At 35.6% G+C, this 16,256-nt stretch overlaps 1 protein-coding gene across 16 annotated transcripts in view; it reads right to left on the reverse strand.

Moving 5' to 3' along the window:
- The window catches only part of SYNJ1 (synaptojanin 1), a 64,634-nt gene that overhangs the window by 31,032 nt on the left and 17,346 nt on the right, over positions 1–16,256 (reverse strand). For 9 of the 16 annotated variants that reach the window (XM_065066487.1, XM_065066465.1, XM_065066448.1 and 6 more), the window contains exons 7-15: positions 15,526–15,587; positions 14,834–14,930; positions 13,373–13,542; positions 11,292–11,373; positions 9,541–9,693; positions 6,061–6,226; positions 4,318–4,341; positions 750–941; positions 525–609 (exon numbers count right to left, since the gene is read on the reverse strand). In XM_065066487.1, the coding sequence (XP_064922559.1) occupies positions 525–609; positions 750–941; positions 4,318–4,341; positions 6,061–6,226; positions 9,541–9,693; positions 11,292–11,373; positions 13,373–13,542; positions 14,834–14,930; positions 15,526–15,587 (1,031 nt within the window). The remainder of the gene's footprint in view (positions 1–524; positions 610–749; positions 942–4,317; positions 4,342–6,060; positions 6,227–9,540; positions 9,694–11,291; positions 11,374–13,372; positions 13,543–14,833; positions 14,931–15,525; positions 15,588–16,256) is intronic. The other 7 variants (XM_065066492.1, XM_065066510.1, XM_065066520.1 and 4 more) reach the window with 2 other exon arrangements.

Below are 16,256 nucleotides of genomic sequence, written 5' to 3' on the forward strand. Positions count from 1 at the left end.
TGGTATCACCCAGCACTTGAATATGGAATGACAGTGCAAACTGACAGTATGGAAGGAAGCCTTGCTTTATACAGACCAAAATCTGATGCAAGACACTATATAAAGGCGTAGCAACAATACACGCTTTTGGAAGGAATTTCACAGGACTTGGTGTTCCCAGCAGTAGGAAGGCAGAGAGACTACCGAACGCTATAAGCATTGAAGGTAAATTCCTTCAAAGTGTTAAATGAAGGAAAAAGTGGAGGGTCTGCTGAAGGTGTAATCCAAAATATGGTCAAGTGATGCCTGTTGGGATCCTTTACATTACATTATACATGATCTTAAGTGATTGCAGCATTGCTAGGAAAGCTGAGATGAAGTCTGCAGTCCTGGCACAGAATTCATCTGAGAGAACTGAATACAGTCAAAAATTAATCCAGACCAATCCCAACCATTACAAAACAGGAGAAAAAAATGTAAATAACGTTTTACTCAAAATATGTGATTATCAACTGAACTAGTACTGTATAGATTGTATCACCTACCTGGCATTCACAATGTTTCCTGCATTTAACTCCACCATTTCTTCAAATCCAATAGCAAATATGTCTACAGGCTTGCTTTTGCGATCTGTATTTAAATATTAAAAAAGCTGTTTGTCATTTATAATCAACTTAAGAACTAAGACCTCATATATCTATTTTAATGTTTACGACCTAATTATGAAAATGAGAGTTTTCAAGAAAAAATTGACAGAATACAAACCCTACCTTGGAATTCATGGACACCAGCTAACTTGGGTGCATCTAGAAGCCAGTCAGTGAGGGTCTGATTTCTAAAAGCAATACTTCGAAACTGCTTCCCCCCGTTGACGTTCCATGTCCCAACGCAGACTCTAATTTTTTTCGGTTTTGCATACTTATAAAAGTTTTCACACATACTCTTTAGCACTTTTACAGATGCTGCAAAAACATTTTAAAAGACATCATTTCTATATAGAATTTTCCTTCAGAAAACTTGGCAATGAGATCTTTCCCTTTAAAAAGTGGCAACAAATCCATGCACAGACATATAGAAAGTTAAACTGTGAAAGCAAGATGAATGCAGCTTTTCACGAGGGAAAGTATATTTGCAGATGTATTACTTGTCTTGATAGGATACTGACTTAATAAAAGACAGTAGTAATTTGTTCAAAGTAATATATATATATAGAAATAAATAAATAAAAGAAATGTAATATCTATGTTTTCTAAATATCTGTCATTCTTTCAGCCTATCTGCAATTCTCCATGGACACCATTATTTTTCATATATAGCAACACATTATCTACCTCATTTTCACAGACTAAATTTATGAAATTTAATCTCATTGGACATTACAAAACCAACTTATAGATATGTTAATTTCTAGCAGTGTAAAAATGACATCTACCCAAATAGATAGGTACATTATTTCATCATAAGAGTATGCCTATTTAAGCCACAAATCTGAATCACTTTTTAGGTCAGCTGAATTCCTAAAATTCTGCTTTAGTGAGGAAAGTAGGCTAGGATTCAAAACAATTAAATTCATTTCTCTGTCACACCAGCCCTTCTCTGTGCCTTGTTTCTAATCTGCCAGATGGGAGAGTAATGGCCCATCTGTAAAGGCATTGTGAGAAAGTAACAAGATTATTCAAAGGTCAGACACTAGAGTTACAGAGATTTTAGAAATCCCTCCATAAAATAGTTGTGTAATATACATATACATTTCCTGATGCAAACAAATATTTTTTAAATTATGCTCCTTTTTCCCTTTAATCTCAGTGGAATATAATTTTGCATCAGGTGTAAACAGTACAGTTAGCACTGTACCTAAGTGGTACTAATTTACCTATTTTCAATACTCTTATGGTTATGAGACTCTGAGAGAAGCTGATAAACAACAGTAGATGGAATTCTTCCCTTCAGTGTGTGCTGTCTTGCAAAATGGTCAGCTAATGCACACAATGTTTTCATTCCCCAAAATAGGATGACTAGTGAGCTGTTATTGTCTTTTTAGCTATTCTTTTTAAGTTCACCACCTTTGAATTTGCTACAGGATCTTGGCTGCCCAATTAAAACAAAAATCAGGGATTGCCTAGTCCTCGTGGTTTTGAAACAAACTGGAAACAACAGAAGAAAAAAAATATATTGTATTTGTTGTCTGTGAATTCTTTTCACAGCTGAAGAAATTGTACATCCATATATGGGCTAATCGCAACTAAAAGACAACAAACTGACTGGTGTCTCCTTGGGGTACTACAAGCAGATCGTGCTTGGCATCATGCTTTCTTTATCATTATCCAGGTAAATGAAGTCAAGAAAGCAGTAAAGAGCTACCAGAATACTTCACCTTCAGGTGAGAGCCCACTACTGAGTCTACTTTTGAATGTCTCCACACACAGGCCAAGAAGTCCAACAAATGCCAGCAAAGCCCCTGAGGGTCAAGGACAGAAGCTACCCAAGCACCTGACCACTGAAGAGAAACCAACCCAAGAAATATTGTAGCCATGATACATCCAGGTACTGAAATCATCCAAAGGGTGAGCTGAACCCAGGGAACCCAAAATAGCAGCACAGCCAGCTTTGAAGATGCACTCAAATGAGCCTTCCTAGTACTCTGAGTAAGTTTAAAAGCAGAGTTTGGACTTCTATTATCTCCGCTTTGTTCCCTCTTTTTCTTTTGGAAATTTAGCAATTTTGATCTTAATTTTAAAGAGTTACTCAAAATAATTCATATTTTCTAACAAGCAGCTTTCAAGAAAAGCTGTAAAATTGAATTATTTAACTCCTGACATTGTCATGAACCCCTAATATGAAAAATCTTAACAGGACAGAATCTAATGTTAGAAGTGAACGGCCAGCACACTTATTACAAACATGAAATTCATACCCTTAAACTAGTAAACTTTCTAAATTATAGAATTACTCTTTTCTAAATTAGAATAAATACATTTTTTAAAAAGACTAATTTTTCATCAGTTTTCCAAGATAGTGAGTGAGCCAATTGTTTTTCAGAGCTCCTGAGCCTCCCACATACGTAATTTTCTTACATATTTCAGGCTATTTAGCTTTTCAACAAAACTGTGTCTCACTCCACAATGTTAAAACTCACTCCACAATTACATTTTCGGTTAATTTGCAGCAAAAATACTGTAACTTTTGTTCATACTATGTAGGCAGACATTTGGAAATCAGTTCTATGAAGGGAATACTAATTTTAAATTCTTGGTGGGATATAGTGTGCAACTTGATTGAACTATTTTACTACAACATCTAGATTACTGTAGATATGTTTCAACATATGCAATTTGGATCCAGTTAAAACCCACAGTGAAATGTTACATCCAAAAGTTAAAAAATAGTTGACATGTATGACTCTTTGTAAGTTATAAGTTCAGCTGATACAGTATAGATGGTAACACCATAAGTGACAATGTGACTGTTTATTCCAATAAAGGGTTTTTAGCAAGGACAAAATGCCAGTGAATCAGTTAATTTCAGGTGTCTATTACCTGTGACTCAGCTTTCATTGTTTAAGTACTCAGTAAGTTAAGTAGATACGGTAAAACACTAATAGCAAAGAAGTGATTTTCCAAGGGGAAAAAAAGGGGTCAAGATAGTACTGCAATGTCTCAAAGCAGAAGTTATGGGGTTAACTATAAAGTTCCCTCTTCAGGCCTCCTCTTCACCAAGAGTTTCACCTAAAGAGATGCTCTAATACTTTCATTTTGTATCACATGCAGAGGTAACCGTATCTCAGTGTTTTGACGGTACTTTTGCTCCACAAAACGCAAGTGTGAGCACATTATTTCAATTCATTCCCGTACAATATTAATCTTTGCTGGGAGATACTACAAAATCAGTCTGTTTCATGCAAGAACACAAGCAGGTAGAGCCTTCTAACAGCAAAAAAGATGAAGTTACAAATTGTACTGAAGAATTTTACCTCTTATTCTAAAACAAAACATTTAGATAAAACAAAACTACAGAAGCTCCCAAACCAGATAAAAAAGCACATTCCCCTACAGCTAGAATAAAGTTTTTGCAAAAATGAACCCCACAGAATTGATTGCCTCTTTTCATAACTCACACCCAAGCACAACTGCAACATTTTTCACCCTTTATATTTTCACATTTCTTGTATTAAAGAGCTTTTCTAGGATTCAGGGATTTTGGGGCACAGGAATGCCAGATCCAAACACTACTAGGAAAATGTGAGCCCACAACCAACTATTATGCAAACAGGCACAAGAAAAAAGCCAGAGAAGAACAATAGCTGCTCAGATATTTACAGCTTAATTTACTATACTATACCTGATTGTAATGATTGCTCTGAAACTACGGATGCAGTAAGAAGGAAACAAGAAAAAAATTAGTCAAATAAGTAATTGCTTTTAAATTTTTTCCAGTAACATGTGAGAGAACATGCTGTAATTTACAGTTTATTACATGAGTATTTGCATCAGTTAAAGTACAACTTTTATGCTGCAAAATCTAACAAGTTCCGCCACAGTATTAAAAAATTCACTCTTCTTGCTTTATTAATAATGGATTTATATATGATGAAGTATCTCTCTAGTTAATTCACTGCCTAGCAGACAATGCCAAGATAGTATGTTCAGTGAATAGGGATTAATGTTCCTCAGCTGACAGGAGCTACAAATATTGAAAGGATAGCTGGCATTCATAGAGAAAGTGAGAAGAAACAAAAATGACTTGCAACTAATTTTGAGTTGAGGCTGATTTAGCAGGTTTCAGATGCAGGAAAAGTTACAATAACATGAAACCTCTTGGTAAAGACATGAGAGGAAAACAGTCTTTCAGGTTCCACACAGGAAATCTATAAACACCCATAAGATGACTACAACTGGGCAATAATTTTTTTTCTTGTGTGACACAAGATTTGCACTGAAGCTTTGACATACTTTCCTCATTCTAGGTTGAGAAGTGTCCATGAGAAAGGTGGGGAAGAAAAGAACAGGAAAAACTAAGAATTTTCTTAATCCCTAAAAACAGCTATAACCCACCATTTAGGACATCCTTACGTCGGATCTTGGAAAGAAGACTCAAATTTAAGTTCTTTCTTTGCCCCAAAATTAGCTTCTCTAGTTTTTATATCCCAGGAAAGTACTCTAAACAAAGTCCTACATCTGGCCCACTCAATATTCCCTGCCCATCAGACCTGTGGAAGGATGGGACATGGCTGTAGTCCTGGGGACCATGTAGGCCACAGCTCTGTTTGGGGATGCAGGATGCTGCGGTTGAGTTCCCTCCTCTGCTTAGGTGACCCACCTTCCTGCAACCAAATCAGCCAAGTCCCATGTGGCTACCCTGCTTAAGCAGAGTTTCTTGGTGAAATCTCTCTGATTGTGATGTAGAATTTCAGCCACAGCCTGACAAGCTTTTGTGGGAAAGACGACTTCTCACAAAAAACATTTTTGTGATGGAAAATCATTCATCAGGAATTTTATGATAGCTCCTGTTATCTTACATTTTCTTCTATTAGCAAAACCCCTTTTGTTCCTCAGAACCTTAGAATCCAAAATGAAGATAAATACCAGCATTTTTAAGCTTGATAAGAGCAAAAATGCTTCCTATCTAGTTTAACACCATGGCGAGAATTTCTTCAATCATATGACCGATCAAATTAAGGAGACAGTTAGCAAACAATAAAAACCCCTACTAGCTTAATAAATCAGGATTTTTTTTTTCCCAAATTGAGCATGTAATTGTCATGATTAACATTTGTTACAAATGGATTTGAAGAACTGAATGGAACATATCTAACATTGATCTTCAGTAAAGTTCTGATAAATATGCTCCACAAATATTTACTATTATACCACCAGACACCAACAAAATAAAAACAGTAAAGAAACTACTGCAGCATGTTAGTTTAGTAATATTAGTAAAGCAGAAGTAACTTTCATCTTTTAATAAGCCAACAGAACATAAAACAGCATTTATACTTTCCAATATTGCTTTGAAAACAGACTCCATACAGCTTTCTTAAACCAAATAGTTATCAGACAGATTAAAATCCTGAAAGACACATACCGCGTAAACTGCTGGTGGTTAAGAGAGCCCGTGCTTTATCTGCTAAATCACTATTTAGGGTATTTCCCAATAACAAAACATCAATGGCCTCCTGCTTGGAGCTATCAAAAAAGTTATTTTGAATCGTTCTGGTCACAGAACGAGCACCATCCTTCAGCTTTCCAGCCTGTTAGGGAGGAACACGTATAAAATATTTTATGTTGGACACGGCTCACAATAACATTGTCAATATTCAGTAACATATTTGTAAACTATGATTTTAAAATCAAGTAAATGTCCTTCTTTAAGTGTTAAATAAAGTCTTCTGAGACTACTGTAGTATGTGTGCTTCTGCCCCCGCAAATGCTAAACAACACAGTAGTACCTTCAAGGCATATCTAACAACCAGATTATTCCAGTTTAAATTATTTAAATTAAACAGAACACTACAGGGAGGGGTATATTTTCTTCTTCCCTAAACCTTTGGTCTTCAAAAATTGAATTGATATGATGCCATGCTTAGACCACGATATAGGATTTTGGGCTTTTCCCCAAATAGTGAGAGATGAGCAAGCACTTGAGTCCAAATGTCATGATACACGAATATGTATGTATATGCACATATAAGCACATTAGTTCAGAATTCACATTCTGAAATATCCATGTTAAAAAAAGAGATAGCTTCAACTTAACCCTCTAACTTTTTAAAATAACATGCAAGTCTCATGCAGTATCCCAGAAGGAACACATACACTAATCTATAGCTACATACATACGAAGACACTGTTGTTGCACACACTGCACACAAGTGGCATGACTGAACCGTGCTCCAAAAGAACAGTGTCCAACCACCTGAACTAAACGAGAATCTCCAAGAGATGTTCTGCTACTACAGATATTCCCTGGGGGTCAGACACCTAGGGGATAATGTAATCAACACGCCATACGGTCTCAAACTTGATTCAAAAACCAGCAGTGTTAATTTGTGTACACAGCACTGACAATGACAGGCACAAAGACATTTTCTTGATTACATGGTTTATTGTGTCTTATGCAAGTAAGTGTATTTTGCCTGTGGGGTGTCTGTAAACGGCCTCAAGTTACACCAGGGGAGGTTCAGATTGGCTATTAAGAAAAAATCCTTCACGGAAAGGGTTGTCAGGCACTGGAACAGGCTGCCCAGGGAAGTGGTGGAGTCACCATGCCAGGAGGTGTTTAAAAGGCATTTAGAGGAGGTTCTTAGGGACATGGTTTAGTGCTGAGTTAGATTAGGTTATGGTTGGACTTGATGATCCTGAGGGTCTCTTCCAACTGAAATGATTCTGTGATTCTATGTAAACACATGCCATTGCATGTATATGAAATACAGATCGTAATCCATCAGGGATGCTGCATGGTATTAAATTATTATTAAAAATATCCCAAGTTCACTGCTTGCATTGTTCTTGAAGGTCTCCCAAATGCATGAGAAATAAAGACAAAAGCTTAAGAAAACTACAAAACTAACCCATAATTTAGTTCTACGAATTGTACTAGACAACAAGAAAGAAACTAGTGTTTTGTCAAGGATAAGTAGTAGTAAACTGGCACCATGATTTTCAGAAGACAACGTGGATGAGGTGTTGATAAGCATACTATTGCAACAGGTTTTTAATAGGATGCTACTCCCTTTCCATCAGACAACGTATGACTTATGACATGATCCAAAAAATACACTCACCATTCACATATCAGGCAAATAATTGAAAGGAGACCAGAGAAAGCAAAAAAAAAGAGTAGGTAAGGAGTTAGATATAATGAGTATCGTAATACTTTAAAAAGGACTCGTTTTCAGTATAGAAATGTATATTAACACCTTTAAGGTTAAAATATTTTTTATCCTATCCTAAATTTCCATATTTTTACTTCTAAGTACTCTTGGACTTTGAAGAAGCAAACTGACAGGCAAGAAATGGAAGAATTTCAACCACTGAACTTTTCATTTTAGAAATGAGAATACAACTAACAACTTTAAAACTACATTTTAAAATATATTATTAGAGCACTCAAGAAAATATTGAGTAGTGACCTGGTCAGGTTTCATTGAAACAATGGCAAGTATTGCATGGCTTTGCAAGTATTAAAGATCCTCTTCAAGTAGATGGACTTCTGAGGGATGCTGTGTTTGATTTATGAGATGCAGTACTCATTAATGGTTGTACCAGGGCAGGTATCCTGTGTTCTTACACAGACAGTAGAGTAAATGTACTCTGTGTTTTAAATATTAAACATCAAAGTGTAGATACAATAAACCCATTTTTTAAAGTAAAAAATTTAAGTAGCCACATGAATGGCAAAAACTATTAATTCAGGAAAAGAATCAAGTAAAGTTGAATGAGAAAGTCAGGAGAAAGGGAGACATCCCTTAAAATACTTACTGCAGTTTTCCTGATGGTCAGGGTGACATTTTTGTAAGAAAATAAAACTAAATGTCTTTAAACAAATTCCACTTTATACTAAAATGCAAGCAATTCCCAAACGAAAAAGTCTTGTATGCACCAATTAAGGGCAGAATAAACAACAAGTCTATTTTATTTATTTTCTTTTTATGTAGCTTACTGTGATGCCATGTGCATAGAAGGACCCTGATATGGTATGAATGAATGACTGATGGAAAAACAAAACGGCTGACTATGAATATATAGTATATAACATGCAATATGGAGCAGCGCATTCTTCGATAAAAGAATGGTATGAAAAGAAATTCCTGAAGGAACAAAGGGCAAAAATTGCTATGGTTCAACATTTATTTGTCTTGACAGGTATCACCTGATAAGAGAGAGGATAATGGAAACAAACAAAAAAAAGCAACATTGTTAGAAGAAAAATAAAAGATAGCATTAGGAAACATGAACAACTCAGGCATCAATAAAGACAAAACAAGTTGAAGAGAAACAGAGCATTACACCACCATGTAGTGCATTAGAAAGCAAGACAGAAACATAATTTGGGTTTTTTTCAGTAGTTGCAAGACTAAAAAGAGATAGCTGGAGGAACATGCAAATGAAAAACAATCAGCTGCAAGCTGTTAATTTTTAACACTGTTAATAAACACTAGAAGCATAAACAACAACATTCAGTGAAACACAGTTTAAAGGAAAGGAGATATACTGAATGAAACTGAAACCATAGGAGGCAGAGTGGCAGACAGGAAAATGAGAATATTCAAAGAAACTAAAGTTGATTTGAATATACATTTTTCTTGGCTATGATCTAAAGAAATAAAAGTTTTGAGCCTCATTATTTCCTACAGAATGGTATTGTCTGGAAAGCACAGGTATGGCTGAGAAAGGATGTACTGAAACAAGATCTGGTTATCAACATAAGCAACCTTTTAATGTTAATTTTTTTGTTTGTGTTTTTTTAGGATTACAACAAAAGCACATAGTTGTTATATTAATAAGAAAATGTTTTAAACCCCACACTGAACACTGTTAATGTTTTTAATAAAAGGTACTTTACCTTAGCTTTTCCTTCAAGGGCTCCAGTTCCAGCATAAATTTTACTGACAGAATCACCGTTCACAGACCACATGGATCGGAAAACTTCCTGAAAGCGAGTAACCAACTGAGGCTTCTCAGCTAATCCCAGTACCTCCAGTTGTTTTGTTAGCATCTGCAACAGTTGAGGACAACATTTGCAAAAGAAAAGTCTCTAAATCTATTTATTAAAGGTATAACATATTTATTCAGTATATATGCACCCCCCAAAAAAAATCTTCGGTTTATATGTATCATTCTGAACAAACTGACACCATGTCATGTTTGAAAAGCTGCATCATACATGTAACTTTAGCAACAGCGTTTCATTTTCTTCTAAAAATAGGTAGTAAACTAGGAAAATAATTATGCAGTTGATTTGTAAGTATTTTCATTTAAAAAAATCACTAGTCACAAGGTAAGCTATTTTTCATCTTTCTACTTACATAATTGTGAATTAGAGCAATTCATGTTCTTCCCAATAAAAGTGTAATACCAAACACACTGAAGTCTATTATAAAAATGCAGCAGCAACCGAGCTCTGTGATCAGTGAAACAGCAATGGCTTCTGTCATTCACTCTTTTCATGCATAACACGCAGCAATCTTTACCCTTCCAATCAATATACCTGAATTAATTTTCCACAGTGCAGGGTCTACATTAAATGCATTTCGATTGTATACATATAACACATATAAGTGTATGGTTTTACATTTAAATACATTACTTAAATGTAGCATTATGCTCCTGGATGTAGAATGGGTCACTGTACCATTTTTGAAATCCTGGTTTATGGAATCATGATTATTTTTTAAAAGTCAAGCAAGTTTCTAGTGTTTGTGGCTACCAACGTGATACTGAAAATAAATAACAAAAATTAAAACTAAATTAAAAAGCTATTTTCAATAGCTTTCAAAAAATCTTTAAAACCTTGAGGTGTCCAACAGCAAGAAGGAGTCTAAAATGATGAACATAAAATGGCATAAAAGCAAAATTCTGAAGGCTGGACAGAAATTAGCAGGAGTCAAACTTAGTTTATTAAGATGAATGGAGCCATCAAAAGCTTTTCAGAGCTACTCTTCTAGCCCGATCAGTACTATTTTACTCCATCAATTCCTGTCAGGTTCATGTGTTCAAGCTCTATTTTATAAGCCCACAGGCCAGAACCTTTGTTTCAACAGCAAGCCAATATGCTGAAGCACAACCCTGCAGGAGAACTAAATCCCACAGTTAATTTCCAGCTGCTCAATTTGAGCGTGGCCGAAGCTTCAAGCATGATATCATCCCATGAAGAATTCACAGCACAGCACTGTGAAAATACGAAGACACAGCCCTGGTAGATGCTAAGAACGGTAATTGTATATGCTGAAGAACTTCATTTAATAGAGTTACTGTGAATACAAGTGTTTTTGTGAAGGACTAAAAAAACACTTCCTCTTCTGGAAATGCAAGCCTGAGCCTTAAGAGACATAAGAAACTGATATCTAAAAAAGAATTAACATTTTTCATAATGCTGCATAACTACTGTTTAATTACAACTACTACACAACTACTGATTCTGTAACAACTAAGATCTGGTTGCCCCAGAACGAGAAAAGTATCACACTATAAATCAAACTGCCATCTACAAAACATTGCAATTCATCTTTCATGGGGAAGGTAATGGTACTTTTACAGCCTAATTGCTACAGAAGCATCAAGAGCAGTTGTGTATCTGGACACTGTTTTTCCTACCTCTAAGCCAAAGAAAGCCTGCACGCTGTTTGTTCTATCCAGACAGTCCAAGCAGTTTGTTCTGACAGTGCCGCTTTGAGATCTGTGCCAAGGACAACGAGAGACAGAGAGAAAAAAACAACTGAAATAACTCATTTAACACACATATCACCAACAAAGACAGGGACATGAAGATCTGAACCAGAACAGTAAATCAGGGTATTGTCAGTGCAATTCTACTGTCATTGTAAGTATGTTTATAAATGCGTCAGCAACAGAGGGTTATCTCCAATAACAGCAGTATTCACTATACAAAAATAATTTCTTTTCTGCAAATAACATGAATCTTTCTTATTCAGTTTTTCTCCATTCTCCTTGCTTGCTCAGTTCAAGTGTTACACAAGATTAAGTTTTCTTTTCAAACAATCCAACTAACACACTTCCCAAGAACATCAGACAGAAATAATAACTCTTAATTGAAACAAAAATGAAAAAAAAAAAAAGACACTTATTTTGTTTAACTAAAGTAAAAGCAACAAATTTTTGTGATAAAACTAAGGCAAATTCCAACCCCTCACTACTTTCTCTTTCTTCTCCAAATAAAAATGAAAAATAAGCTTATCTCCCTTAGCATGACAGATGCTTGAGGGCATCAGGCACTCTGAACTGCTCCCCCTTCTTTGGAGATGCCCATTAACTCGTGCTATAAAGCTCTCAAAAGGATCCTATCAGGCAACATCCATGTTCTTCTTGCCTGGCTATGATTACAAAGCTCTGATGGCTCTCCCAGTGATACACACTTAGTCATTAGTAAGGCTTCATAACATTTAATCGGAGATGTAACCATAAGCTGCAGAAAGTTCTGAAGAACTTTCTCCAAGATTGTTTTTCGTTACTATCTCTGTGTTTGATTTGAAATGTAAAGCAACTTGTTATCTGTGTTAGAAAAAAAACCCCAAAACTTACATTGTCCATGAACTTGTAAAAATCAGCACTGTGTCTTTTGTTAACACAATTCTTCAAGCTATCACAAGCCACAGCCTATTTTGCTTTCATTCTATTTACAGTATTTTTGATAGGTGATGATATTTGAATGACCATCGAGACCAAATGGCGTTCTCCCAACACAAAGTGTCACACCACTTTTAAAGCTCTTTGGAGAATGGTCGGTGACGTTTTGAGGTGAAGATGGGACCTAAGCTCACTCACACTAAATCTAATGTTATTCAAACCTACTAAAACTTGCCCTTGGACGATTTAATCCCACAGCCAGGCTAGAGCACAGAGCAGCACTGAAACCACCCTCTCCTCTCCCACCGCAGCAGAAGATGAAACCCCACTGCACGTGGCATGGACTCCTCACTCAACAATTCTCGTTCTCGTGGGGAATCGCACTCAGCAGTTTGCTCTGGTATTAATTAAAAGGAGGAAGGGTGTGGAAGGGAGAAGAGCAGGAATGTTGCCTCCTTCTAGCCCTGCTTCCCTTGGCCTGCTGAGATTAATCACCACAGCCTTTGCTCTGGGAAGAGGCGTGGGGAAATGGGCAGAAGCACAAGTACAGCAGAATTGGGAAGTGCAGAGCAGGGCAGAAAACATGCGTCCCATTCATAGTTTGTGGAGAACTGAATCTCTCGAATGGGGGATCCAGGTGCAAACAAATTTAGAAAAAGGCAGAACTGAATATCAGCATTTAGAACAAACAGAAAATGGTATGCTCCATCGCTGAGGAAAATACAAACAACATTATACACGAAGATGGAAAAAATATTCATTCTTTAATCCCATGTGGGTATTCCCAAGAAAAACGTCACTTGCCCATTTTCACATAAATTGTGAGCTCACAGACCTGAAAATAATTCCTGCCCCATCAATGTCTCAGAGATATTTTGCATTAAGATTTTTAGAGCATATTCAGAATGAAACAAAGTTTTAATAGAGTAAAATAAGTGACTTCTATTTCAGTTGTTGAGTATCATCTTGGACACAATAAAAAAACAATAACACAAGTAACATTTTTGCTTTTATCTTCTTGCTAGTGGGTGAAAAGCAACCCAGAACCATTGTTTAATTTGAAGAAATTTACAGAAATTATACACACAAACCTTTTAACTTCCTTTCCATCAAAATAAAAAAATCCACATTCTAAGAATTTCTGGACTTGAGGTTTAAGCACACTGTGTAGTTTTTCTGCCTTTCCACCTTTAACCATCTGATGATAGTCAAAGTTCACCATTTTGATATCAGCTGAATGTTCAGATGCTTTCAAATGGCTCTGACATTGTAAAAAGAGGAAAAAAAAAGTATAAATATACCGATATCTGAACACATAGTAGTACAAGCTAAATAACAGGCTACAAACATTTTTAAAGCTGTTTAATTAGCCATCTTGTTTATTACATGCATTCTCTTAGGTAACATGAAATCATTTTTACCATTGTTGTTCAACAAATCACTCAGAGCTGACTAACATTTCACCTGTTTTTTTCTTTTTCTTGTCACAATCAAAGTCAGTTTTTCTCTTATTATACTAGGGGTCACTAAGACAGTCTAAAGCCTCTCCTACTGTTACAAATGCTTCAATTTGCAAAAAGCTGTTTCAGTGGAAACTCTTTTCACTAACAGTCACCATTTTAGACATATCTGCCAGCAATACTCCATAAACTACTACTGAAAACACCAGACAAATGGTTTAGGTTGCTGTGGAGCACGGCTTGAGCAAAACTTTCCCTACTAGTCCTTGAAAAATCTTGAAGAGCTCACCCAGTCTTTGTTAGCAAAGCTGTGATCTGCATTGGGCATTGATACGGACCTGGGAGCACTAATGTCTCCTCCCAGGACAGCTGGATACAAAAAGATGCTGGGGAATGGCCCAAGATATTCAACCATTATCATACAAAGGAAAAAGGGAAACAACAGATGGCTCTTGACATGTTCTCTGGCTTCAGACAGAACTTCTCAATTTGTCAGTATTTCTGGACTACAATGCGACAGTTATTTTTAACCTAACCAGTGGGAATTCATGAAAATAGCCACCCATAGTTAACACCTTCTGAACAAGCATTTCTATTTAACCATTAAGCAGCTTTTATGTTTAAATTGATCAATTAGTTTATGATTTTTTTTAAATATTGAGGAATATATCAGGAAATCCAAGGAAAATATTATTAAAAAGAAACATTACAGTATTAAATATGACAATGTATCATTTATTCACTAATTTTATAGTGCAAAAAAGTTTTATTTTATAATTAAGCCACTAATAAGGAAGAAATACGAAAAGAACTGAAAATCCCTCAACATTGTCTATGTTGCTGTTGTAATTTTTCAGTAAAGCAAACCAATCTGAGCATAATGAAACACTAATTGCATATAGAGCTTTTAAAAATTCACTTCACCTTATGTATCTTAAGCAGTGCTTTTATGATAAAATACAATTTTAACTGCAAATGGTAGTTGCTCCAGAGCATAGCAGACCTGCTTCAGTTGTTGAAGCCTATATACAAGATTCATCACAAACAGGCAAATTGCAAGGACACGTACCGTAAGAGAATTGTCATGCTCACCTGAAAAGCTTTGCTGAGCATGTGCTCCCCTTCTTTTGCTCCAAGTAAATTTACAATAATTTGCTTGCCATATAGATTTTTAAGAGTTTGAAAATGCCTGTCAACAAAAGAAAAACTCCACACTCATCTTCTGGCGTGCAAAAAATTAACACAAACACCTGCAGCACTGACTGAGACTCTGCAGAAATGTAGCAGGTACTCTAAGAACTGCTGCAAGTCTTTTATTACGTTGTGTCCAAACAAATCAATGTAACTCAATAACAGCATACAACCCTTGTCTGCTATTTAATTAGGATAATAGCACCAATTTAACAACATAGGTGTAGCTAAAACCATAAGGCTGTGAAGCTGAAGTGCCATGGCAGGAATAAAACCAAAACATAAATTTTACTTATATACAGCAGCTGACAAATATAGGCTATTTAATTTAAACATGCCATAATTTTTGTTTTAAATTTAACCAAGTATTTAACTATTTTAAAATTTCTTCTAACTTTTCAACAAAGCTTTCAAAGGTCCGAGCAATACTGTAGAAGTTTGAAAAAGCTGCCCAGGCAGTTAGCTGCTTTCTGAATCACACATTTGTATAACATGTGAAAACCTCCCCTTTGGAATAACATATCCCATCCCTCTGATGCATCATTTATCAGAGGTTTGTAGTGCATAAACAAAATTTTAAGACAGTCTTTCACCTGTCAAATGCTGGTGCATTCGCCTCAAAACCCCTTGACATTCTGACACGATGAGATCCCACCTATGACATGAAGATTAGAGTAAGTCATTGGTCTTTACACATTCGATTAATCACTTTTCAAAGACCTCTTTTGATCCTAAATATGGCCTAAAAATTCATTTCACTTTCTAAATCAAATCTCCAAAATGTATTCTGCATGCTACGGTGTGCATTCTTTTTACAGGCTTTTCTTAATGTCCTTTTCTTTTTCCTAAAAGAAAACTTTATCACTAAATCTACTTAGTCATATCATCTAATACTTCTTCAGTAAAAAGGCATGTAAATGTTTCAACAGTTCTATTGCAAAATGCTTATATGTCTAGTTTAAGGAACCTAGAGTCACTGTGAGGCATTAACATTTGTTAGTCTTGCCTGTAAAAATTGTATCACAGTAGTAGTCGCTGATACAATTCCTGTTTCAAATAAACTAGGATGCAATTATATTATAGCAATTCTTGATCCATATTGACTTCTTGAAAAGACTTATCCTCAAGAACAATTCAGAATAAAACAGTCTTTTTGAGTTCCCTTAGATTACTATTTAAAAATAGCTATTTAAAGTAAAGGATAAAAATTCAGAACTTCAAAGAGAAAACATCTAAAAGCAATGAACATTAAATCTTGTGCAAAACAGCATTCAGATACTCAAAAGTGGCAGGCTTGATGAATTAACAATAGCACCAACTTGCT

This window comes from Columba livia, chromosome 1, assembly GCF_036013475.1.
Source record: "Columba livia isolate bColLiv1 breed racing homer chromosome 1, bColLiv1.pat.W.v2, whole genome shotgun sequence".
In the NCBI taxonomy this organism is placed as follows: Eukaryota; Metazoa; Chordata; class Aves; order Columbiformes; family Columbidae; genus Columba; species Columba livia.